Consider the following 27,949-nt stretch of genomic DNA (forward strand, 5'->3'; position numbering starts at 1 on the left):
AACAAGTTCTTTTGTTCGGCATTTCATTACACAGGTACCAGATGACAAATTCCAGCAGAGGCCCTAAAGCAACCAGCAGTGGACTGCAACCAATATACGTCAATACAAACAGTGCAGTCCATAAGTATTTGAACATTGACAAAATTGTTGTTGTTTTGGTGTTGGTTTGTTGTTCTGTGCTCCGTTGGATTTTAAATGATACAATGAATATGAGCTGAAAGTGCCATTTTTATATATAGCCCCCCCATTTTGGGGGACCAAAACTAATTTGACAATTGGCTGCTCAGCTGTTTCTTGGCCAGCTGTGTGTGGCTGCAACCAAAAAGTTTAGGTGTGGAATTTGTATTGGAGTCTGTTGCTGTTGTCTCTCAGCATAAGGACCAAAGAAGTGTCAATGGCAGTTAAGCAGGGCATCATGGGGTGGAAAAATCAAAATAAATCAATCAGAGACACAGCCAAAACTCTGTGTGTCAAAATCAACTGTATGGCACATTTTTCAAAAGCAAGAATGCACTGGGGAGTTCGGCAATAGCAAACAACCCGGTACATCACGGAAGACCACTGTAGTGGATGACCAAAGAATACTTTGAATTATAAAACCCTTTTTCAGCTGTCGAACAGATCAAGTACACTCGCAGGATGTAGGCATAGGTGTTTCAAAGACAACATAAAGACGAGACTACAACAGCATAACCTCAGAGGGTTCACTGCAAAATGCAAACCACTCGTAAGCCTCAGGAACAGAACAGTCAGGTTTGCTAAAAAAAAAAATACATTAAAAAACTGTAGAATTCTGGAACAAACTCTTATTGACAGATGAGTATTAACCTGTACCAAAGTGATAAATAAATAAGTGGAAAAATAAGTTTGGATAAATAAAGGAACTGCTTATGATCCCAAAGCACTCCCCTCATCTTCAAAACATGGTGGAGGTAGCGTTATGGCTGGGGCGTGTATGTTTGCCATTGGAACTGGCTCACTTGTCATTAATAATGATTTGACTGCTGACGGCAGCAGTAAGATGAATTCTGAAGTGTACAGAAACATCAGTGCAGATCCAATCAAATACCTCAAAACGCATTGGACTTAACTTGCAGTAGGACAGTGCCCCCAGACACACTGCTAAAGCAACCAACGAGTTTTTCAGGGCCAGAACGGGGCCTCATATTCATTGTTTCATTTAAAATCCAATGAACTGGAGTACAAAGCCAAAAAATAAATATGTATATTGTGTCACTGTCCAAATACTTATGGACCGCAAATATATATACTGTGACTTCCGAAGCAACGGGTATTTTTACATTATACGTAAGCGATGTTCGTGGAAATACCTTTGTCACAACAGGGCTATAAACAGTGTAGCTCTTGTTGGAGATTCGCAACATACACAAGTACATTAAGTCGTGTCTTTCCTTGATTAACCGACCAGAATGTTTTTACTTCTTTACCTCAGGATCCAGCTTTGAGGTAGAAGCGGGTATAAGCAGCATTGTGTTGGTCATTTTTATCCAGTGGCAGTCTGGTTGCCTATGACACGCAGTATCTCGCTGTGGACACTGCTGTCTTGTGTGTTGACACTTGTGCCACCAACCTGGCCATCCTCATAACTGAAATGACAGCAACGTTATTCATTACTTCATTAAGAAGCTGTAATTCAAGGGCAAATGCACAATTAGGACTGCATCTGAAAACCTTTTCCATTTATAAACCACTACAATATAGTATACTTATATCTATCATCTTAACAGTACTTACAGTACAACTACTGATTGTGTGCAACAAAGCAATTATGGCTCATATTATCTACTGGTTCAAAATAGTAATACTATTCGTAAACACAAAGTTAATGTAGTGTCCTGCACTTGGCTTTTGTGTGTTTTCTTAATAGTCATCATGAATAACAAAATTAACATATTAACAATGAATACAATTTCAATAATATCATATTTTAAAAATGTTCTAACATTCATGTAGTAAAATTTTACAGACACTGATTTGGCAATTCTACAGATTCCCAGGAATTAACTTTAACAATAAGAATTGATCATTACTCACACAAAGAAAAACCTTGTACAGATGTTATCCGTGTTTGCAACCACCCAGATGTCAGCATGTTTGTGCAGATCAGGAGAAGTGATTACTGGGGGGAGGGGGGGGGGAAATGTTTTCTTTACAAAAGTGACAAAGTTAACAAATCTTCCACAAATCTGAAAAGGGGACACGCATACCTTCACATAAGGCAATGCATTTCAGGTTACAGCTTTGCAAAAACTGTGGCTGCTGTCCTTTTTTCTGAGACTGCAAGAGAAGAATAAAAAGCATATAGGCTCATTTTTTTCTTTGCCATATGCGTGTGTTATCTACCTGTGCCTACGTAATCTACAGCTGTCCATCTCCCTTTGGAGAGCCCTCGGGAGCACTGAACATAAATGTTCAGTTTCCCCATTAGATCAATACTGGCCATTAACTGACAGCTGCCTACGGAGCAAAGCATGCAAAGACAATCCAAACATTTAAACCTGCAGATTTGTGTTGGTCTTGCAGTCTGATGCCGTCTCATCCTTTTTTGCAACTTTCTGCAGTTTTTTAGAGATCCCTGTGAATACAGATAAACCGACACTTTCAAATGCGTCTTGAATCCAATCCATGCCTGCTTATAGTCAACGACACTTATTTTGACACATGAATATTACATTATTCACGCATCGCCTGCAACATTAGACTCTTTAAAAAAAACAAATCACACAAATGAATACTTCAGATTAAATGGATAGTTCAAGTTTCCCCAAAGTATTTGTTTCTTACCTGAGTAAACTAAGGAAATGCTGGACAATGGGCTGACGTAGATACCACTCCCATAGGTGGCGCCATGGAGCTAAACAACACAGATCATCAGATTGCTAACCGTTTCTCGTGGCACAAAGGACCGGACAGCACAGTGAACACCCAAAAAAGGCTCAACACAATATAAATGACATGGAAGGATGCACTCATTGATATTGAAATGTGAACATTTAATCTCCACACAAGCTCTTCATTCACTGTGCAGTTGGTACTGCCCGTTATGTTATGTTAAGACAGCACAGGGAAACCCACTGTGAACTTGCTTTCAAGGCAAGTCAACGCCAGTTCACTTGTTCTGTCTCAAATCTGTGAATGAAGCTGAACAATGCATCTTAAGTAAATGTTTGTCTTAGGTTGTCACCACTTTTTTTTATTTATTATTGTTATAAAGCAAAAAACGAAACTTTTTATTGAATTACTTTTTGGCTATTACTTATAACAAGATCCGAAACACAAAGAGAAATCATCGGTATTCAAAGCCACCTTAGGAATTAGATAAAACAATTACTGTATTTTCCAGTCGTTTTACTTTCATTTTACATTCATATGTTTAGGTGCTACATATCAAAGAGTAACTTTAGAGGGGCGGGTTAATCAGCTCCCTGTTAATCATTTTTTGGATAACGCAAGTGAAAGTGGGTCTTGCTCGTCTACGATGACGCGCGGCCTGAGGGCGGAACAGGCGAGTCTCGACGCGTCATACAGGCGCACACAAACAAGGCCACGCCCGCCCACGACGTTTCCCTTCGTTCACGCAGAGTAAAACCGCAGCCTGTGCTGCTAGTTTCAACGGTGCAAACCTCACCTGGAGCTTCGAACTCGATGGAACAACCAAACCATTCCTCAGGATGGAATGCCAATTCTCTATATGAGACCCACTAAAAAAAAAAATTAAAAAAAAGAGTATAATTATGATATAACATTTGATCTTATTCCATCGTACAGACCAGGTCTAATAGAGTTAATAATGATGTACTGAATCTGAACTATTGCCTGCAGGGACTTACACACATAAAAGCACAGACATGAAGATGGACACGAGAAACGAGTTGCTGCTTCATTTTTAGCGCATACTGAACACTGAAAAGTGACGAGACCCACTGAAAAGCGAAGGTGCTGCCATAAATGGCTTTGGCGGCTCTGAAGTTGGACTCTTTGGCGGGTGGACTGCTGAGGAGGAGGAACTGGTGAGGGGTCTGCATGAACTCCAGTTGCTATGACGACAAAAACAAGATGTAAGGAAACATCCGTGCTTCTCAAGTAACATCCAATGCAAATGCAAAAGGCTCAGCCTTGAGGGATGCATACAGTAACTAGTTAAAAAGGCTGAATTGTAGAACTTCTACACATACATAAAAAAGATGACTCACTCTGGTTACTGGGAGTTTAACTATGTGAGATCTGTTGCTGGATATCAACCTAGAAAACAAAATAATGAATTAGTCCTCTCTTGGTCCACTCATTAACACATGGAGTGCAGCAGGTGAGGCCAGCCTCCACACAGTCACGAAGAGATCCAGAAAATAACCGTCAGTCTCATCAACCGCAATTAAAAAATGGGTTGCTTCGATCCTGGATGCTGAGACCACGTTCTACAGTGATTGTAAATCCGATATAGTGACAGTTATTCAAACAGCCCGTTTGTAAACAGTATCACTCCGTACACAAGCCATTGCATACAAGTAGTAATTGTACTTACGAAAACAGTTAATTGTTTCTATATGTTGTAACTGTTTTATGAAAGCAATATGGAGCTCAGGGCCATGCTGTATGGTGAACACAGTCACAGCTACAGGCGGCCAGCACTCTGCCAATAACACCCCTGTAGCAGTGACTGTATTCACCATACAGCATGACCTCTCGTGCTGTATTCCTTAAATATATCATCCACTGTTTCAAAAGCACACTTAGGTATTCATCTTGGAAGCTTTCTTTTTCCCTAAAATCTTCAAAAATCTGTTTTGGTACATTATTTGCAGCCATTTCAACCTCCACTTGCATACTGCAGTCCAAATCACAAAAAGAAAATGTTACTTTGTAAGGATGTTCTGTCGTTTGCTGACCGTATTCAGTTGAGCTAAACGTTCACTCGACGTTTTACAGGACTCAACAAAGAGTATGAATGAAAAACAAGCCATAATGGTATCCGGCTGTATTCAAGTGCCTTGACTAGCATGAATGGTTGACTTTTTGGAAAGATGACATTGACTCATGGCCTGACATGCTTGAGTGTTCTGTTAAATGATACATCGTGCGAACACATGTTTATACTTATTCGATGACACATGAACACTCTGAAAACTGTATTTGCGAATTGTGTATGGTAAGAAAAAATTTTAATGTTTTTTTAAGAGCGTCTTTTTAAGATCCTCTCAGTTCACCGGAACCTATTAAAGCTCTTCAGAGCATTCCATCATCCGCTCTGAATTCAACATCAAATACGAAATTGAGGAGGGACAACACTCTAACATCAAAGAGGTCCATTACCATTGCAGTAGAGGATGAGCTAGAGGGTCTTGCTTGTCCATCTGTTTCTTAATTTCCAAGTAAGATCCCTGTAAAGAGACAGCACAAGGAGATGCACTACTTGCACAAACTGCAAACTCTTATTCCAGTTATTTTAAATAAATGCTTAAATTAATCTTTAATCCTATTTTATTTTTAGGCATGCGGTGGTGTGGCTAGCCTGTTTTTGATAGGACATAATAGGCGTCACTCAGCTATTACATTCTGCAAAGTGAGAGCTTGCATGAGAACATGCCTGGGAGGTTTCCATGTTTTGAAACAGTTATGCATCTGAGCTTTGGGCTCAAACCTATTCACCTTTTACACTTAGCCACATATCCACCTTTTACAAACGAATTAGCCACCTTTTACAAGGGAGCACCTGTTCCTGAAATACTGACATGGATTTCCATTACTGATGCTCATTTAATACCCCAATACAACAAGACAGCTTATTCCTACCTTTGTCATTTCTCTGATTGATGTAAGGTTGTCAAGGGCATTCATAACTCGATTGTAGTTCTTTATCTAAAATGAATGAGGCAATGTAACAACAAAAAACTTTCAGGACATTGAAAGTTATCTGAAGAGCAAATTTAAAATAAAAATAGAAAAATGAATACTTTAGCAGTCATTCAAAACTATTCACTGTTTAAAAAAATGAAATAATTATTTTTTTTTAATTCACATGGAGGTTCATGATGTAGTGTAAAAAATATATGTATTCACGTTCTCAACGAGGTCGTAATATTTACTTATCAAAGAAAAGCAGGTATTAAGGCTATTGTTGTGCCGAATGGAATGTGGTCTGCAATCGGTAAGAAAGGAAAGTTGTTGCAGTCCTTTCCTGCACGGCAAATTAAACTACAACATCAATAATGTGGGAAAGGTGAATGTACCTTTGGGTTAAAGGCCAGCTTCTGAGAATCCCTGGGGTCAACCACTGAAGGAAATGGCTCAAAAATGACATCCTTCCTTGGGGACCGCAGTGCAGATCGGCACAAAGAGACCAGTAAGTCCACAACCTGGGAAACGGAGAATTAACCAACAGTCGTTAGTCGCCGTCCTCTGTGCAAAAAAAAAAAAAAAAAAAAATACACACAAATAATGCACAGTTATAATATACACAGTGTATATATAACATTGAGAAAATGCAACACGTGATTATTTGCAAGTAAAGTTAAGCACAAGTGTTCACTGAGCCCTTTTATAATTTCCATTACAATCTTCCCATCCAACTCTCAGGGGAATGCTCTACAGAAATTTGTAGAGTGGTATAAAATTGGTCTGATTGATATTGATTACACGATATTCTCTAGGTCCTGGTTTGTTGCTGAAACACCAGCCAAATTGGCAACTGCACTCGGATGCACTGTGGACAGTGTTACCTCAGCTCCTGTGGCAATGTAAACTGTTGCATCTTTCATGACCCCTAGCATTTGGAAGGCAAACACACACAGCTCCCGCTCACAGATGGAGGGCTGCAAGAAAAATTACAGTCACTGCACAAGAACCAGTTACTACATAAATGAATGAAGAACATATACTGAAACCTGTACTGTATACAACCAGAACAGTTTACTATATTACTTCTACTACTCACATTTTAAAGAGAACCCAAATTTGATCAGAGTTTTATATGTGGCCTCACTACAGCCACATGCACCACTAAATATCAGTATTTCTACAGTATGAACTAAAGCGGTCTGATTTTCAGAATTAGTTCATTTGTTCATTGCAGTGTAATAAAAAAATATATAATTAATTTGATTTGATTTTAAGTGCAGACACTGGAACAAGGTTTAGGAACCAGTATGTCCAATATAATGTGTACACCTGCAAGCCATTGTGTACAATGCAACACAACACAGCATTTAGCATGGATATTTTGTTTCATTACAGGCTATGTGTAGCATTGTATTACAACAACACAGTTACAAAAAAGTTTAAGCTTAACTGTATTTCAAGAGAAATTAATGCTAAAATAAACTGTTTTAACAAATCAAACATCATATCCTGTGTGTGATGCATAACCATACACACTGCTTCTTATATGACCTTGAAACTTGTTTCAGTTTTTCCGTTTGTTATGTTGCACCAAAGCTGATCTTGAACAAATTTGGGCTTGTTGTACACCAATGCTGACCTTTTCCTCTATGTTATGTTAATAATAACATGCACTCGTGGCTGAGCTGCCAGATGAAGGACTTACTATAAGCATTGGTCCATTCTGAAAGACGTGAGGTTCATCACACACCACACAGTACTCATTAAGGAACGGAATCCTCTGCACTGCATATTCCATGGTCTGCAAACAACCAACACATTTTAAATGAAAGACAGGTCAATGCACGTAAACAGTAATAGAGCAGACCAAACACTATTTGTATTTAAAAAAAAAGAGTTACCTGGACAAGGAAGCTTCTGTCTCTCACTGGTAATGACTTTGCGGCATTGCTTGTCTGGTCACATAAAGAGGAACACGGCATTACTATTTACTCCATATTACAGCATTTCCATTTATATGCCATCTAAAACAAATGGATGACTGCATGCCATGTGCAGAACTGTAAACTAGGGGAATTTCCTACATGGTAAATCTATTTCCAAAAATGCTCATAATGGACAGCATCTCCCACAGTGCAGTGGGGGCGGTGGTTTCCGAGCTGGCACTACAAGCTCTACAAGCACAGCTTCTAGCTGTGGTTTATCAGGAGGTCACCAAGCCTTTATACAGAATATGCCCTGTATTAATCCCCCAGTGTTCCATCAGAGCATCTGAGATGGCAATAACAGTGCTCAGACACACTCGTGAAACGTGACAATACATTCCTTTCATACTGAGGGCTTTGTTTTTTTACTTCTCATCGCCAGCGTTATGTGAAAGTCTTACTACAAAAATACAATCAGGTTTAGTATTTTAATTTCATCATTTTACCCCCTTCATGCCAGCTGATTTTATTTCCAAGTTTTTGCCTATCCCCCAAATAAGCAATTATACCTACAAAACTATCCCGCGTACTTATGTGGAATGCCTGATTTTTCTGTGGTCTGAAGGCAGTGAGGCTGTGTGGGCGTGGCCTCAGGCCTGTAGCCGCTGCTCTCACCGTGGGCGGGGCTGGAGGAGCGGGCGGGGCGGGCGGTGCGGGCGGGGCGGGCGGGGTGGATGAGGCGGGCGAGGCGGGCGGTCCGGGCGGGGAGAAAGAGGCGGGCGGGGTGGGCGGCGCTGGAGCGAGCACGCCCGTGAGCCCTGAGGTGAGGGGGAGCCGCCGGCTCTCGGGCCCTGAGACGGGCTCCCTGCACGGGTCCGGCTGGGCCGGCCGGGTGCCGCTGGAGAAGGACGAGCCGAGAAGGCCTTGGGGCCCGAGGCCGTCCAGCCCCTCTCTCCACGGGCCCCTCAGACCGCCGTCGGGCCCCCCGGAGTACGGCCAGTCGTCCGCTCTCCCCGCGGCGGGGCGGGGCCCAAACAGCCGCCTGCGGGGGCTGAGGGCCGGGGCTGGCTCCGCCTGCGGCTCGCTGGACACCGAGCGGTCCGGGGCTTCACAGGGTCTGCTGGGACAGCCGTCCTCGGCCCGGCACAGCAGATCGTGGGACTTGGACCCCCCGTCCTGCTCCTGCCTCAGCTTCTTTTTGCTCGTTCCACAGCCAAGAGGAGGGTAGCTGAGCGATCTGCAATCAGAGTGTTTAGGAAACAACATCAATGCACACTCGCAGACCTTCGGTCTTTCCATTTTATCTTTTATTTTAACCATGCATTTCCATTATTTCCCTACAGGGGGAAATACAGTGCCCTGCCGCCCTCCAGCAGGGCACTGTATGGTGCTCTGCTGGACTCCCAGCCACAGCAGGATTTGATTCTAGACCACAGGCTGCATCACAGCACGAGAACAAACCGGAGACATCACCAGAGAGCCTCGCTAGCCTTCGGTCTCTGGAATATTGATTTTATTTACAAAGCCGAAAGCCTGACCTTCACCGCCGTCAAGATCATTAGCAGCAAAAGAGCAACTCCCACAGTGTCTACAGCAGAGCTGTACAGAAGCTGTACCTACACAAACAATTTCGCAAATGATTATTTGTTCGCTCTGAAGGGCCTGTTTGGTGGAGCATTGGAAACATCTGAACGTTGGCTGTAACGGAGAAGCATTATGAAACGGTCGTGAAGTGTAATGGAACTCACATCCAAGGGACGTAATAGGCGGACAAAGATGAAGGCAAGGATGAATGTGCCAGTAATATATGCAGTGAAACACAGATAAAATATACACACATAAAATAATAATTAAAAAAAAGAAGTGGAAGAACTAATAAAATTTGTACTGCTCAAAATTATTATTATTATTATTATTATTATTATTATTATTATTATGAGACCGGGCCACAACTGAATCACAAACCGATGTGACCAGTTCAAAATCACAATATCGTTATTTCATTATTACAGGGGGGGGGGGGGGAAACACACAAATATTACCCCACAAAAGCAAATGAATACTCATCTAGTGTTATGGGATATAGAAGTAAGAAGCACTTCAGAATTTTTTATTAAAATGTTTTGTGACAGTTAGCATGTACCCTCGCTCACACACACACACACCTGCGGTTCAGTCCCTAAGATTGTACCTGTTAAAATTTCCAAAAATTAGAAAAAATTTTTTAAATGCACCTATACAAATTATCGAGTGTAAGGAAAGCAACACTTTCAGTGATGAACAGCAGTGGTTCATCATAAACACCAGTAACAAATAAACCTGTACTTCTTAGAAGACTGCGTTTGCATAACAAAACGTCGATCATATTCAACCACTTTACCTGCGAAGGCTTGAAAAGAGGGTCAGCGGTGATTTCGCCCTCTTATCCGGCGGCTGGTTGAGGACTGGGCAGTTCAGTTTCTCCTCACAGTGATGCTTCCACTTCCGAGTGACAAACGTCTGCATTATCCTGAGAGGAAGAAACAAATCCATAAACAAGCAGACTCGCCTATTAAAAAATGATGTTTTTTTTAGAAAAAGAGCTATAATGCGAAACTCCATTCATGATTCGTACTTGCAAGGTCTGTCTGTTTATAAACACCTGCTGATATTTTTGCAGTGTGGTATCAGACTCATGATTAAAAGCTGCCTACTGACTGATGGTTAATTCTACGAGGGTGTCATTAACAAACTTACTTCTTCAGCTGACGTCCAAGTCCAAACATGACCTTTCTCGATGCTTGGAACACATCAATTGTTGGTTCTGAAAAATAAACATTTTCGTACCACCATATTAATAAATGACATACAAATCAACTGCATTGGCTAAGACATATGCAGAAATAGCAGAAGAGAAAGAGTAATGAGGTAGCTGCAGGTTGAATTGTACAGAAATAAATATGATATAAATACATTTTCCTTTGTTGCGGCAATATAAACAAAGTGCCTTGTTAAAAAATACAAATGATTGGCACTGTGTCACATCATATAAATACTTTCAAACTGTGTCCCTTCGGTGTAAAATGCAAATGTCATATAGCCTATAAATGGTAAAACCGTTACCAGTAAGTAAACGGAGGATATTTATTGCAATAATACAGTACCTTAATCCTAGCTATCTAACCAGCGGAAGAATTTAAGATCCCATTCAGGATATTTATACCCCATCCCTACACTTCTAAAGGTAAAATTATACTCCGTTTGATGCTGTTAGTCGAGTTGGTCACACTCCCAATGCTCACAGTTAACGTGCTGCAGTCTCGTCCACAGTAGCTTAAACAGAGATGTGAAGTAAGTCTGCGGTGTGAAGCCCATTAAAACGCGCTTTGGCGGACGCGCAGGCTACAGGAGGCAGGCTCTGACCTGGCCCATTCAGGTACTGCGTGAGCGAACAATGCAGCCGTACGATCACCGGCTCCCTCCGGTTCACGCCCCAGGCATCGGCAATGTCCTCCTACAGCAAGAGAAGACGTTTTCCATTCATCAATGGAAACACAGATTACCACTATTCTACCACACCACCATTAAAGTCACGATAAAAGAGATTCAAACACAATATGTGGGTCAGTCAAAGCAACAGTTAAAGTAACAAAGAGTAACATAGTGCTAGACTTGTTACATGTGGTATATGCTTTGTTCGTACACTGTATACATACATATATGCGATCTGATGCATACTTACATCGAGGAAACTGACATCGATGTGTAAATCTATGTCAACATCACCAATTGCACCATATTCCCTGGAAACAGAAAGTTTTTAAATGTAAATGTTGCGCTAATGCTCACATTAACAGGGCAGAAGAACACACAAGCAGGAATATGTCCACCTAAGACTGGCACCTCAGGGGACCTGGGAATCTAAATGATCACACAGCTTTATTTATTTATTTTTTTTTAAACCTTTACTTTACCAGGAGAGTCCCATTGAGACAGAATCTCTTTTACAAGGGAGACCTGGCCAAGAAGGCAGCTCAGTTATTAAAAGATATTACAAGGAGAAACAGCACATTAAAATAAAATACAATACAGTACAAAGCAGACACGACTATTAGGGGTCATGCAAAGATACATACACAAACAGAGTGACAGAGATACATAGCTACATGTAACCGGCATGACATGAGGGATTAAGTATTAAAACAGGTGCAATTAACAGTTAAGATTTCTGAGATCTTTTTTTTTTAATAGGCAACCAAGGAAACGAGTGTGCCAAGCTTGAGCTTAACCTGCAGCTCATTCCAAGACCAGGGGCCATAATAAAACAGACTCCTCTTGCCGACCTCTGTCCGCACATTAGGTACCTAGAAATGCAGTCTAATATTAGATCTTAAATTATGTGTATTTTGTGTGGGTAAAAACATTGAACTATATATATATATAGGTAATGTTCTAAAAATGGCCTCTAAGAAAGTCAATCACCCCTGCCATGGTTTGCAGGTTTGAAGCAATGGTTCTCCCAGCTTCACCACAGAAGGAAATTCAGATTTTTCAACATCCACAAAAAAGGAAGAAAAATACGAAATGAATAAGAAAACAACAACTGAGCAATAAGAACCATATAATCAATGTGATTCCATCTCTTTTTTGGTCTTATTATATGTGGCTGCTGTCTAGAATCCATACAAAGGCATTCCGACAGCAAAACAAAATGCGCAAAATGTTTTCATTACATGAGCGGATGAATGAGGCAAACTGGCAGCTATTGCCTCTAGTGCAACAATAAAAAAAACAACGCGCACATAAACACTTATGCGAATGGCACAGAAGTCTCAAAGCAGCCATAGCAGCTAATAACACAAACATTTTGAAACTTGCACGGAATGTACCTAGCTAGGATAATTTGATTATGTTAGTGTATCTGGCAGGATTGTTTTTGTATGATTAGGTGTGATTCCAGTGCTAGTTTGTACTTGGTAGGATTCTTGCTTGCTGAACAAGCTTACTCTACAGGGTTGGAGTCCTGATCGATGTGGTCACTTCTGGCACTACGATCCTTACTTCACTCTAGTGTTTCTTTTGCGCCTGTACATCATGAAACCTATGCACTTGTTGTACGTCGCTCTGGATAAGAGCGTCTGCTAAATGCCTATAATGTAATGTAATGTAAAAAAGCACACAAAGATGAATTCATCCATCACTGGAAATCTAATTTTCACACTGGGAGACCACAAAAACAGACATACTGTGTGAGAAAAGCATGATGCAAGTTACTTGGTATGATAGAGCCCACGGTTAAAGCTCAGCCCAATTACTAATCCTCTTAAATATCAGCTATGCGCCAGTCTGCCAGTGAGGTTGCTTGGTAGCGTTTTCACATTGTATTTCCATCGCCGGGACACCAACCTTGCAGGCTCGTCTCCCTGCTCTTTTACATCAAACTCTCCAACAGGTGCAAGTACCGTTTCCTCTTTTCCCCTTATCTTGCACAAGTGCAGTCAAACGTGTGCTTCGTAGTGCTCAATAAATTAACTTTGCATCTTCCACTTTTCACCTGCTAATCTCGTTTCCTTTCAGACATCACGGGTTAATCTGTGTACAGAGCATGATCTGTGCATTCCCGAGACACTGAAACTGGCACTGGCTGCTTTTTCAGAAGCACTGAGGTCATCCGTTAGTTTCCAATGGTTTACCAAACTACGAAGAAGTGAAATTGGCAGGAGAGAAAATGCCATTGGGTAGACTGTCAACTTCAATGTATCTGTTTTATTATTCAGTCAAAAGTACTTCCCTATTTAAAGTTTCCTCACTTGAACATTGTTCAACCCTGTTCTGAAGGGAATACTTTGTCCAAATTTGACCAAAGAGAGTGCATTCATAGGGAATTCACTCTGTGTGAAATTTAAAAGGCAGATTTAATATTATAAATGAACCGAGCAATGCCCTTTGGCAGAGCTAGCCTCAGCACAATTCCTATTAATGCTCAACACTGTGGCCGTTGTGAACAAGATGAATAACAAATGAGCTCTCATGGTTCAGAAGGACCTAATGCCCCATCGTTCACAACATTCAAAAGATCAAAAGCGCAGGACCACATGAAGGAAAAATGCTGATTAGGCCCATTGGGACCCATCAATTTGTTATGACGGCATCAAGCCTAAAAAGCAAGGCCACCACAGTGAGTCCAGTGACAGTGGCTAGGGACACTGAGCGTGCATGCAAGCAGTAGAGCTTCACCACGCCGAACATGCCAGAGGCTCGACGGACTGTCTTTACTCTTGATTTGTTCAGTCGATTGTAAATGGGAAAAAAAAATCCTCCCCAAGTGATGACAACACATGAGAAGGCAAAGGATCTTTCATTTCCACTTTAGCTTGACGACCGGCGCAGCTGTAATCACGCTGGCGGAGATGACTCCCCGGACAGGGACAAGAGGGCTTTCGCGGTCACGACAGCCCTCTGTGCCGTTACCCGTACATCATCCATCGCAGAGGTTATTAAGTCAGGCCGTGGCGGGGCCAAAAGGATGGCCATCCGTCTCGGTGACGCACCGCTGAGGACTGTGCCGGCGACTGCCCGGGCGAGGGGAGCTCATCGGCCTCTACATCGTCTCTCCTGGCTGGGAGCCACAGAGAGGCAAAGTGCTATTCAGTGGCACACCCCAGCAGAAGCTTTTCAGCTCAGCCTGTCGTTAATAACATGTAGTCGAAATAAAGGCTGTTGTACATTCTCCTGATCTACGCCCCCCCTTTCCCTCTCTCTCTCTCTCTCTCTTTCTCTCTCTCTCTCTCCCTGAGAGTACATGAAAAGAATGGATGGACATCTGCCGGCCTTACTTTTACTTAATTCTACAGCAGTAAAGTTGTACTTCATGAAGACATACAGAACAAGACAGAGCAAAAACTGGAAAGAAAGGAATTGAAAGAATTTCCCAAGAGGAGAGAAATACACTGAAAAAAAGTCACACTTCAACAGTTGTTCAGTGTGGAAAATGATGGGTCTTCAATAGGCTGGGCTGTTATCGATCACAACACCTTGGTCGGGATGTCACCTTTGAAAGGGTTCTGCTATTTGAGTTCCTGCTCATAATTAACTCACCTTGCAGTGCCTTAACTTACACTGGAAAAGAACAAAACTGAAACCAAACAATTTTAATGTACTGTAAGTGAACGGTACTAAGAAAAAAGTTCCTCACAAAGAAATTCAGAACACAGCGCCAGTACGTGCCTGCCCAAATCACTATATGGACAGTCAGAGAGGAAATGAGCAGTTCGGTGCTTTACCTGAGAGATACTACGTGGGGTCCATGTAATTCCCTCAGTGCAGCCAGGTCGGCCTCCAGCTGTGGGTGTTTTTGAATTTCTCCATCATAGTTAACCTGTAAGTCAAAACCTGGGGTCAAAAGCCAGGTATTGTACTCATCTGGAAACTGAATTTTTAACCACTTTAATTTTTTCACCATTATTTCATTGTGAGCTATAAAGTCATCATTGGTTTTTGTTTAAGCACATAATCAAAAAAGAGCATCAAAAAAAACTGAGAGCCAGGATGAAGATGGATCTACTGGCATCCAGCTCCATGGAGATCCAGAACCAGGGCCACAGACACCTTGTCCCGGGCTCAGACCCCGAGGGAACCAGGGATGAGCACTCGTCATGAGCACAGGCTTGGCCTTATGCCCCAAAAATAGCAGGCTAGAGCCAGGGCTATGTCATTAACCTACACCAGGGCTCGCTCATATAATTAACCTCAACGTTTCTGTCCAATAGAGCCATTTTCACACCACATACTCTGCTGTGGAGCACATGCTGAAAAACAGATAGTGGCCTCAAGCTCCACTAGCTCGGGATAGCACTGTGTGCCTATACTGCCTGTACTGCGGAAAACAGTACATGCACTCAAGTTGCAATGCTGCACATGCTGGGGTGGGAGACGGAGTGGTAGTGGGAGGTGGGAGTGTGAAGAAAATTGGGACGGACGGACGGACAGACAACCCGAAAACATAATGCCTCTGGCCACGGCTGTGCCGTCGCGGAGGCATAATAACAGTTTCCATGCAGATTGTATGATTTCTAATTATAAACACAGGAAAACTAACCAGAGAAAATCACAAAACATTAATTTAATAAATTGAATGCATTTCCCCAATAAAAGGCTGTCAAAAAACATCCCCCATTTCCATCAGCGTGTACTTATTATTTTATAACGAAACATAACAGGGGCTATAAACACCATTACAAATGATGACAGCAGGATGTGTCACAAATCTCAGACACCCGCCATTCCTTTTTCAATGCCACACAGAAATACAGCTGTGATGATAAAACCCAGTCCACTAACTCACCTGATCACTGTAATAGAATTCCTCATAATCATTGTCTGCTTCGGGATCCTCCTCGAAGGTACAATGAACCTGAATGATGCGGGAAAAAAAAAAAGATTAGCCACACCCATTTAGACTGCATCCCATTACTTTCTCTACGGCCTAATTGACAGATGCAATACGCTTAGTTGAATTTCCAAAATAAAATTAACTTCCTACATACAAACATGATCATATTTCTATTTAAATCAATTCAATTTGATGAGCAGAAATTACAGTGGACAAATGTATGCAGATTGTACATGTCCCCTGTTTCAAGTAACACTACATTCTTATAAATATAAAAGCTTGCTAAATTTTATACTGCAAAATTATGTATAGCTAGCTGCTGACTGACAGTTTCATTCTGAACATCATAGCAAGCAGCAGTTAGTTTCCTGAAGTATTGAATTGATAAAAGTTATGATTTTTTTAGTTATTATTTTGTTTTGTTCACACTAGTGAAACGTACAGTAGCTGCTAAAGTTTTAAATACTACAAAACAATGACACTGTAATTATGCTGTGATAAGATTATTCCTTTAGAAAACAATACATGGAAGCATTTACTCAGTAGGGTTGTCCCTACAATACAATCCTTAAAATTTAGTATTCTCAAGGCAAGATCAAATTTCTCAGAAATCATAAACAGTTCCAAGTAGGGATGTGACAGTAAGACGGTATACCGTAAAATTCAAATATGAAATAGTATCTATCATAAACGTAACGTAATACCGTGATAGAAAATCACGTGACAAAAGCTATTTTCGTGTGGGGAGATTTTTTCATCAGTGCCCAAATGTACGATAATTTTGCCATTTCAAAAAAAGGGGAGGGAAATCACCAAATCCCCTGGCTGCTGATTCAGGATCCGGTTTGCCTTTTCACTAATCTGATCCTAGATCTGTATTTAGAGGCAAAGTCATTTAAAAACACGGGTTGCGTCTCTCCAGCCAATCATTATATCCCCCAAAAAAGCGAACTCGTTCATTCGTGTGGGCTCACTTTGGATTCAGGAAAAAGGATTTTTATTATTTTAAATATACAATTACAGGGAGTGAATTATTCAGTTGCATTTTTTGTTTTATTTTTCAATTAAAATGGTTTAAAAAATCTGCAGAGCCATAAATAAACAGATCGAGTTGTAAACTTCATGTGATTTTTTTTTTTTTTTGTTGCTCAAAACCTGATACCGTGATATACCGAAAATCGTGATATTGAGTAGTACGATTATCATACTGTGAAATTTGCATACCGTCACATCCCTAGTTCCAAGACACATTACCTGGTTTTGGTCATTCTGAAGTTTTGATTTGAAAGGCAGGCAGCTTGTGGCATCGTTGTTTATACTAACTTCTGTTCATAATTCATAAAACAAAAAACACAGTGAGAATCACATTAAGTGTGCCCACACAGGCATGCAATTTATCATGTCCACAATTATGTCTGAAATAAGGGAAGAGAACATCTTCTGAATGCACTCAAAGCCACTACCTAAATGTCAAACTTTCATTATCACTGCTTTTTCTCTTTATTTCTCATTACCCAAAGTAAATTAAACAGTTCATGCAAGAAAAATCAAAAACTGAAGATAATGTACTAACTTACCGGTTGCTATTTTGTGGAAAATTACAGGAATAGGATCCCTTGTAACTAAAACATCGTCATTGTTTTCAGAATTTGACACATAGGTATTATCTGGAACAAAAAAAAAAAGTTGCTTATTTTCCCCCATTTCATTGGTTGAACAAAAAACCTTCATTTCCCATACTACCTTAGTAATATTAAGCTTGAATTCAGCACTTTATACATACACTTCCATTTGCTGAATCATATTATTTCCAGCTGCCAGGAAGCCATGTTGTCTATTTACTTTGAGCTGGCAGAACAACGTTTTACTGATGGAAGATTAATTTCAATGTCAGGGCAAGCTGGTAAGAGACGTTTACCATGATGGAATACGAAAGACTGGAATACATCGTGTCTGGAATACATCCTGCTTGCCGGCAGTCATTGTAATTCTCTCATTTATCCTTTGTAACATCATCCTTGAAAGACATGGCTTCAAGGACATCATAAATGTATTCAGTAATCCAAACTTCACTTGTAGACTAGGTCACAGTAAAACATTTCATAGAGGGACACAAGAACAGTCTTAGGCGCTCATCAAGTAAAGCAGCTAAAATGTCAGGTGGCGCGAACGACGGCTAATTAAATAATAAAGGCCAGAATTTGGCATGAAAGCCAGAAACAGATATGAATGGTAAATGGACTGCATTTATATAGCACTTTTATCCAAAGCACTTTACAACTGATGCCTCTCATTCACCAGAGCAGTTAGGGGTTAGGTGTCTCGCTCAGGGACACTTTGACACGCCCAATGCGGGGATCGAACCGGCAACCCTCCGACTGCCAGACAACTGCTCTTACCTCCTGAGCTATGCCATCCCCACCTCCAGACATGAGGATAATAGTATAGTGCTGTTCATTTATCTGCTCAGGACAGATACTGCTCAGTTAACAAAATCTAAACTGAGGACAGCGGGACCACTGAAGGAATCTAGATTTATTACAAATGCCGTTTGCTGCCAACATCTAGCAAAAGATTACACAGCCGTCTTATGAACTCTGCTCAGGCCTCTATACTGCATCAACCTAGCGCTTCTCTGAGGGTCTGATAAACCAGCAAGCATCCACAAATGTATTCATTTATTTTGACATTCCAGTTCTGAGAGAGATACCTCATAAAGGAACACTGCATTCAAATAGAAGAGACAGCAATACTAATCAGTAGAATTACTGTCCCAGTGGTTCTCATGTAATATAAATAAGCACATTAACACTGTTGGACATATCAAACTACTGTTATATATAAAAATGAAGTTAGTGGAAGTTACTGCCTACCTGGGTAATCTTCAGAAACATGAACAGAATATGAAACCCTATGGGAATAGAATATAATTTAGTATTTCACGTTGGTCTTAATAGCTACATCATGAAATTGCCACTGTCAAAGACATTCAATTTCTTTCAATTTTTCAATTCAAAAGCAGAACAGGAACTGCAAAATGAATTCCTGTGCAATGATAATGCAGCAAAAAATAAAATTGCTCTGCCCCATGAAATGCCATAGGAAAATCATACCAACAACACACTGTTTGACATCATTTGTTTAGCATAGTAGCAACTATGATAAAGTTGTAAACCTGTACAAATTTAAAGACATTACAAAAATGTAAACAAATGTTAGAACATGACATTACATTGCTTATCCAGAGCGACGTACACAACTTTTTTTTTTTTTTTTTTACATTGCATCCATTTATACAGCCGTTTATAAACTGAAGCAATGCAGGTTAAGTACCTTGCTCAAGGGTACAACATCAGAGTCTGTCCACCTAGACTTTCATAAAGGGCATCATGACAGAAAACATAACCCATACACAGACCCCTGCTCCTCTTAAGTTCAACTGCACTTCCATGATAGATGGTCAGGCAGCTTGTTTTAGAGCGGTTGGCTGTATAAATAGTGTATAATATAATGTAGGCAACAGAATGATTAATTACGTTCATTAAGAGAGAACTTGCTAGGAAAATATGTGAGAATAAGATATTATGATTTAGTAGAATAATTAAATACGTATTTCTATCAACTACATGCAAAAGGAGTTAATAATCAAGAAATAGGCCTAGGTCGATCCAGTCTGTTCCTGTAGAGATTCAGGGTGCATAAGCCAACAATACACAGGATTCTCACATCTTTGCAAAATCTAAGTAAACAAAGGCCCACACTCCCTTGGTAACAGCACTTTCTTACTGATCGTTTCTGTTCCATACAGAACGCAGACGGACACAGACAAAGTTTGCCTACAATGCCTTCATCATATGAATATGTGTATGATTTTATCTCTGGAGGAATCAGTTTGAGGAAAACGACTTCTCGGCTTACAGACACCCATGCGAGCTGCAGAGTCGTCCTCACACCTTTGACGTAGGCGGCCAAGATAATGACTGAATTATAATTCTGGAAATTTGATTATTCTGATGGGGATGACTGGAGTTAAAGCTGCGTTGATTTGAAGATAAATAACTCATTGAAATATTCCAGTTTCTTTTTTTAAATGAAACATCAGCCAGAAATAAACACAAAGATTAAATTAAGCGATTAATTAAATAAATTCCCAGAGCACAGCCCCATTAAATCAGGTGCAGAATGGATTTCATTTCAAGAAATCTTGGCCTCATTCACAAACAATGGGATAGAAAGCAAATAGCCTAAATTCCAGATTATTCCGGACGGAAGGTGCCGAACGGAGAGAGGTGCTCTTACGGTTTTATTCAAATGCCCACTCACACTCACAAAACTAACCCCTAACCTCATGCATCAGTCCATAACCTCTCAACTGGGCACAAAGACAGCAGGGCTTCCCTCTCACAGAAAGGCAATTAAATATTTACAGGACCTCTGCTCATTTTCAACTTTGGCAGGATTTGTGTTTTTGTTATCCGTATTTTACCCTGTGGATTGGTTACCGCGATAAAACTACAGTAGCTAATTACTGAGGTTGTATTTGAGCCTGAACATTTTTTGGAACTGCAGAGAAAATGCATTGTGTGCATTTATTTTTTGGTCTTGCATATTTCAAATACAGTAGGTAAATATGTATTCTTGAGTGTACAAAATATGTAGCCTATGTAATAATCACATTAATGCTACACATCATTTGTTCAATTGAGCCTACATCCGGTCCTGTCAGTTTCCTGAGCACACTGTGTTTGCTAGTTAGACAGAGAATGCACCTCCTACATGATAACAAATTAATTAGGTTTGGGGCAAGTCAACCTTTTGACGAGGCTAAAATAGCAGACAACCAAATAGCTTACACTGCAGTATACACAAACTTTTATACATTTCTAAATGTTGGCTTTTTCCGGCTATACAGGTGTAACAATGTAACTATACACAGGACATTTCTGGCCTCTGGCTTCCTGACCACGGGACACCATCCTGTGAAGTTTCCCAGCTCCTGCTCTCCCACCGCCCTACCACCTGCGATCTCGACCCTATCCCCTCATCTCTCCTCCAGGCAATCGCACCAGACATCCTCCCATTTGTCACCTCCCTCGTGAACTCCTCCCTGTCTTCTGGATGTTTCCCCTCATCCTTCAAGAGGGCCCACATCACCCCGCTGCTGAAGAAGCCCACACTAGACCCCTCAGTCATCCAAAACTACTGCCCGGTATCTCTCCTTCCTTTTTTTTCCAAAACGCTTGAACGAGCTGCATCTAACCAACTCTCTGCTTTCTTCGCTCAGAATAACCTGCTTGACCCCCACCAGTCCGGCTTCAGGCCTAGCCACTTGACAGAGACTGCACTCCTCTCGGTCAATGAGTCACTTCATGCCGCACAAGCAGTCTCCCTCTCTTCTGTCCTGATTCTGCTAGACCTCTCCGCTGCTTTCGACACTGTGAAGCACTCCATCCACCTGTCCTCCCTGGCAGCAACAGGGATCTGCAGCAAAGTCCTTGACTGGATTGAGTCCTACCTCTCCGATCGTTCCTTCCAGGTTGCCTGGGCTGGTAAAATATCTTCGCCCCGTCCCCTCGCCACGGGAATTCCCCAGGGCTCAGTCCTCGGCTGACGACACACAAGTCTTTCTCTCCTTCTCCCCATCGGACACACAGGTCCCTGCCCGCATCTCCACTTGCCTGAGGGACATCCAGAGCTGGATGGACAATCACCACCTGAAGCTCAACCCGGGAAAGACGGAGCTAATCTTCATTCCTGCTCTAACCTCTTCCCTCCTTAATTTTTCCATTTCCCTAGGGGACACCTTAGTGACATCATCACCCTGTGCCAAGAATCTCGGAGTGGTGATGGACAACAGGTTGTCCCTCTCCAAGAACATTGCAGCAGTAAGCCGGGCGTGCAGATTTTTCCTGTACAACATCCAGAGAATCCGCCCCTTTCTCACCACCTACTCAACCCAGCTCCTGGTCCAAGCAATGGTACTATCCCACCTGGACTACTGCAACTCTCTTCTGGCTGGACTACCGGCATCTGCCATCAGACCCCTGCAACTCATTCAGAAAGCTGCAGCTCGCCTGGTCTTCAACCTCCCCAGACACTCCCACGTCACTCCCCTGCTCACTACCCTCCACTGGTTGCCTGTTATGGCTCGCATCAAATTTAAAACAACGTCCTAGCATACCAGGCAGTCAAGGGTTCAGCCCTAGCATACCTCCACAAGATCTTCAAACCCTACATGCCAGCCAGACCCCTCCGTTCCGCTACCTCAGGACGCCTAGCCCCACGATGGTTCAGGCTGCACCTCTCCCCATCCCTCCCTACCTCCCTGTAATCTCTAAATTGACTGTAAGCTTAGGGTTGTAACTAGGTAGCTGTTTCTTAGTTGACTTAATTAATGCACTCGTGTCTTAACTACTGCGTGTATTTTTGCATAGAATGCGTTGTTGCTGTTCTTGTTTGTGTTAGTGTTAATCAGATTAACCTACAGGGTCGAAGTTAAACTATTGCGGTTGTTCCCTGCACTTGGAACGGTACTTTGCTCTAGGGTTTTTGACACACTTGTTCCTGGTTATGGTTATACACTTTGTTGTACGTCGCTCTAATGTTGGGGATAAATACATTTTTGAACTCCACAATTTTAGATATGTAATCAAACAATTCACATTGGTTATACACTGGTGGCTGAGGATTGTATAGTAGCTGGACGAAGCTTCTATCCAAGCATTGGCACAGTCTTCATTTACTCTGTGTGCGGACAATCTTTATAGTGCCTAATCTAAACACACACAGTTAAATTCAAAAGCATTTGGACAGTGACACAGTTTTGGCTCTACACTCCAACACACTGGATTTGAAATGGGTTATCAAGCAGATAAAGTAATCTGTCTTGCAAATAGCCTCAAAAACAACACTTTGGAAAAAGGCCCCAAAAACACTGTTTCTACGCACTCTTGCAAGAAAAGGAATTAGGAATGAATAACATAAAAACATTAAATGTATAGCAAACATAAGATAGCTAGCTACCCAAGTTTGCCACAAAATTACCTTTTAGATCCCTTTGAATATGTAAATGTGAATGTGGCGTCTGTGTACCGGAAATCTGAAAAAAGAAACAGACAGTCAGGTATCCATCATCAGCTACACCAAATATAAAGTAGGCTTAACCATGATGTACGTCTAGGTAATGCTGACTGATTTCCACAAGGGGGAAAACACCTTGACTGCAGGAAAAGTCCGTTTCAACAAGTGCAGTTTCCATGGAAACCTCCGGGATTTCCACTGACAGTGTCCGTGGAAAGAGTAGACGTCAGGAGGTAATTTAACATGAGTTATTTTTAATGAAAATGCGTCAGCCAACTAGCTATTTAACATGCAATGGTCTCTTTTTACTATTATCACCACAGTTTAAGAATTGTTTAACTTCTATCTGATACTCTAACGTTAAGTTAGACTAGCTAAGCAAAACCATGCCTTGACTCGACTAGCATAATATTTTGGCTAGCACCAGATAGCTAAAAAGTACCTGATTATGGCTTACCCGTAACTTTTAGATAATTCATCTGCATATAATAATGCATTTGGTAAGTTAATGCTAGACTATAGATATCTACTAACTGAATCAAAACTCATAACCGTGAGCGAGCAGGCTAACAAATAAAGAACTGCTAGCTAATTGACTAAAGCTCAGAAATTTTGCGTGGAAACGAAATCCAGCTGACAAGGTAATGGTAGCATTGTGGAAAATAACGATGACTACCTAGCCAAATTAGAAGAAGTCAGTATAACTACATATGTATCTGTATGTATCTAGCTAGATAGCAGGCAAGCTAACTGGTATAAGTGCATTCCTGAATATTATTATTAATCTAAAAATATATCGGCTAGTTGATAACATTCGGAAACTCACCAGAAAACAGGCAATCTTTCTCAGCCTTACACCCCTGGATAACGATGTCGACGTCTTTTTGTATTCTCTCTTGTCTTGAACTCATCCCCATGGAATGGCTTGTTGTGCTACACGGCGAAAGAGATTCCCCTGTCAACATATAGCTAGCTAGCTAGCTAGCGAACTAGCTGTAAAGTCAATTCAGATACTTAATTTCAGGCACATTGGCTCCTGCGCTGTCAGTGGCTTGTTGAGTTGCATTCCTAAAGTCCCAAATGTTTCTGAATGACCGTCCAGCTTCTATTACCTCTCTCCTCCAGTTAGTCAACAATGAATCAACGCTCCGCACCTCGACAATATCCCTTTTCTACCGGAAGTTACAACTTTGTCCACATCCGCGGTATTTTAGGAGAAACGAACATCTTCTGTGAAAGGGGGTGTGATAACGAAACTGAAAATAAGTTATGTGAAAGTATGTATTTGCCATGCGCATATGCTGCTTTTTCAAATGCATCAGACTTATCTGGAGTAAATCACACAAAATGTCTTCATGAGATTCCGACAGTTTGGGAGAAAGGTAGTCTCGCACAGCCAGACCTCCACAGAGCTCCACACTTCGTTTCAGAAAGGAAACTTTTTTAGAACTCCGTGAATCAGAGAAAAAATATTGAATAATTTGAACTGTAGACATTTACTTCATTCACAGTGTCAAGCATGTTTTCAAATAATAGTCTGCTCTATGGTATTTGAATATTTTAGTTACAGTTTAAAAAGGCGTACAGGATACAGATGGACATTTGTTCCTACAGTACATCAAACACTGCATGAAGACCACAGGCAAATCTGAAAGTGAACTGTTACCAATGAAGGCTCAAAATCTGATGGTAAACTGCAGTGACAAAAACAAGTAGCTGATTGAACAGTGCCTCTGTGGATTTGAATTGCTCAGTTGTTTGCTGACCAATAACCAATTTGTGATGTTGGAAATTTAAGATTTCAAGTTACAAGTCTCTTTCTTTTTCTCCATAGAACAATATTTGACGTATAAAAACAATATTGTTTTTCACTGTGAGTCTCCATTTACCCTACCTGCATGCATTTGGAGGAAAACAGAGTACCTGGAGGAAACCCACACGGACACAGGGCGAACATGCAAACTCCACACAGAAAGGCCCAGGCATGGATTCAAACCCGGTAGCCTCTTGCTGTGAGGCGACAGTGCTGCCCTTGTGAGGTATCCAAACCAGTAATTCTTTTTCCTAAAATGTTTTCCAATGTATTGTTAAAGTACATACTCTAAAAAAACAGTGAAACCAATTATTATAAGTCTGCATCCACATAAGATATCCCGAAATGCTCAACATGTTTCACATAGTATTGTATGTATCAGCAGTCTGCTCCAGCAATCTATTACATACTGCAGTATGTATGCAATGAAAACTATGCATGACAACAGGCTGATCTGAGCCAAGTCAGTTGGAAAACGATTTCTGGACTTCTTTCTAATTAAATCACTCCCCCCAGAGATATAGCTAAGGGAATTCCTAAAATGTAGAGACCATGAATCCTCCATCACCCCCTCCCTAACCTCTCTCCCCCCATTTGCAATTGCATCTACAACCTAAACCAGTGATATCAACATATGCTGACAAAGGATGGATCAAACGACAAAGGATGGATCAAAGGATGTAACAGACAAAGTTAGTGATTAGTCCTCACTGTCTGTTACTGTATGACAACACGGCACCTAGTTAAGAATTTCATTTAATTGGAATGACACCATGTGGCATTCCACCCATAATACCATCTATCCATAATATTGTCAATACAGCAGTTTTAAGAATGAAACGATGCTCGGTAAGAAAAAGTGGCTAATAGCTTGTTTTAATGTTCTCATTGGTGCATAAATGTTAAAAAAATAAATATTTGCAAAAGAAAATTATTGCAATAAAAATGATGTGTGGAAAAATTAAGCATAAGACTAAGACGTTTAAATAATCTCAAATATTTCTGACAGCATATAATCTTAGTAGCTTTCTTGTAAAATAGCAATTTTTCTGTAGCATCTGTATCACCATGTAGCAGTGGTGCTTAAAACCTAAGACACCATAGTCATATTTACATATGAACATTTCTACAACTGCAAAACAATACAATGTGAAACAAAGCACTGGAATTGAATAAAGAATGGCAAATATTGTGCACTTTTTCACTGGGACTGCAATCTCTCTTCAGATTTTCATATGGCACCACCAAGCAACTTTGGTAGGTGATTGTTTTCACACTATGATACCAATACAGGAGGGATTCAACCACAAGTCACAGAAAAAAGACATACAGTTCAAAGATGTGGGTAAAAACAGGTGTTCATTTAAATTCACATTTTCTTAAAAGCATATTTATTTTAATAGTACCTTTAAGAGGATGAGAAACCCAGTATGTTGGCTGTTTTCTTCCCCCCATGAACAGTTCAAGTAAAGTAACAATTACAGGCCAGGGTCACCACAGAAATGATTGGCCCATGTTACAAAGCAGGGCTCCCATACGTGCTCAACCTCAGTCATGCACACACAACATATTTTGTCCTAGTTGATGTAATATTGTAAGGACAAGAGGGTGAATTTGTGTGGGCTAAAACTACAGTGCTCTGGTTTCCGGCTGAGAACCCCAAGCACTTCCCTAGAATGTCATAAAGGCTTGGCGTGACCCATGTAAACTCTGCTAAACTTCTTTTACATGGCACTGACACTAATATCAGGAAGAAATGCGCCCTGCCTAGTGCTATCCCATGGGTTTACAAATAAAAATACTGCATCTTATTGAGAATAAGCGATAAAGTAAAATGCCTTAAGTAATAAGCTCTTCTGAAAATATCGCAAAACTTTGAACCTTTTTTACATTGGATCCATTTCCCAAGGGTCCTCTTCCACATACAGGTGATAATTAGCATCCATGTTCAAGGTTTATATTCACAGAATAACAAGCCAAGATCAATTTTTCACTAAACCACCACAAAAATGGCAAAAGTTAAAGAGGGAACAGACAGCTGACTCTTGCCAACCACTCTCCACAGTATTTCTCAAAAGGACAGACTTCTGTTCAATCATATACCTCACTTATGTAAATACATCATCATGCTGCAAGATCCATTTAGTTAAAATTGGAGTAAAAAGACTGTGCATATAAAAGGAATGGTACATAGAGAAACAATTATTATTTTCAATTTGGCCTGGTAAATCATATGTGCTAATTCATATGACAAGTAATCACAGAAACCCCCTTAGGAGAGCCTAGCACATGCTTGCATTGTATGCAACAGTGCAAGCTCTTTATACCGAGTCCAGGAGCACAATACACAGGATGGATTACAGAAAATTAAACGTAAGAAACATTTTTTTAATTGTATAAAAATGCTAGTCCTCTTATTTAAAACACACTGTCCAGACCTATTTGTTTTGGCAAAAGTAAAATTCAGTTCTACTGCAAACACAAAGGCACCGGAGGGACCCTGCTGTCATACAGATGTTCTGGGTTTCCTTATGACAAGCTGGACTGGGCCCTCGGACACTGCCTTAATAATGTTCCATGCATCGTAGTGCATTAGCCCCTGAAGAGATCTCCCGTTAATGGCGAGCACCTCATCGCCCACATCAACGATTCTGGAAAGCTCTGCAGCGCCCCCTGGAGGAGAAAAGGAGCCAACATGAACACCAGGACATTCCACCCACTGGGCTTTATCCTTACATTATACATAAATAAATGGTCTTTTTTAAGGTAGTTTATTTGTGTTTTTCAAAGAAAACTGAAAAAGAATGAAATTGATTCTTTGTGAAAAGCATGATCTGTGGACATTATATCCATGTCTCTAGACAGTCAGGTCAACAGCTATGACCTTAGATATTTTTCATAAAA

General features: G+C 40.9%; 2 protein-coding genes across 2 annotated transcripts in view; both read right to left on the bottom strand.

Annotated features, from left to right (window-relative positions):
- Positions 1–533: 533 nt before the first annotated feature.
- LOC118212989 (protein mono-ADP-ribosyltransferase PARP8-like) lies at positions 534–24,474 on the bottom strand. Its single transcript, XM_035391573.1, has 26 exons — positions 24,059–24,474; positions 23,197–23,251; positions 19,026–19,063; positions 17,730–17,819; positions 17,407–17,477; positions 16,105–16,173; positions 15,044–15,138; positions 11,503–11,563; positions 11,184–11,274; positions 10,518–10,584; positions 10,162–10,290; positions 8,457–9,018; positions 7,758–7,811; positions 7,562–7,657; positions 6,738–6,830; positions 6,249–6,374; positions 5,812–5,877; positions 5,332–5,399; positions 4,215–4,263; positions 3,946–4,058; positions 3,650–3,722; positions 2,806–2,875; positions 2,520–2,596; positions 2,229–2,298; positions 2,056–2,140; positions 534–1,607 (listed from the first exon to the last, which is right to left on the bottom strand). The coding sequence occupies exons 1-26, from the start codon at positions 24,195–24,197 to the stop codon at positions 1,505–1,507; spliced, it is 2,610 nt and encodes an 869-aa protein (XP_035247464.1). The 5' UTR covers positions 24,198–24,474; the 3' UTR covers positions 534–1,504.
- A 1,431-nt stretch (positions 24,475–25,905) lies between these two features.
- Positions 25,906–27,949, bottom strand: part of LOC118213214 (PDZ domain-containing protein 2-like) — a 59,783-nt gene continuing 57,739 nt past the window's right edge. Inside the window, exon 25 of the mRNA XM_035392010.1 lies at positions 25,906–27,718. Within this exon, the coding sequence (XP_035247901.1) occupies positions 27,552–27,718 (167 nt within the window). The 3' untranslated portion in view covers positions 25,906–27,551. The remainder of the gene's footprint in view (positions 27,719–27,949) is intronic.

This window comes from Anguilla anguilla, chromosome 14 (assembly GCF_013347855.1).
Source record: "Anguilla anguilla isolate fAngAng1 chromosome 14, fAngAng1.pri, whole genome shotgun sequence".
Lineage (NCBI taxonomy): Eukaryota > Metazoa > Chordata > Actinopteri > Anguilliformes > Anguillidae > Anguilla > Anguilla anguilla.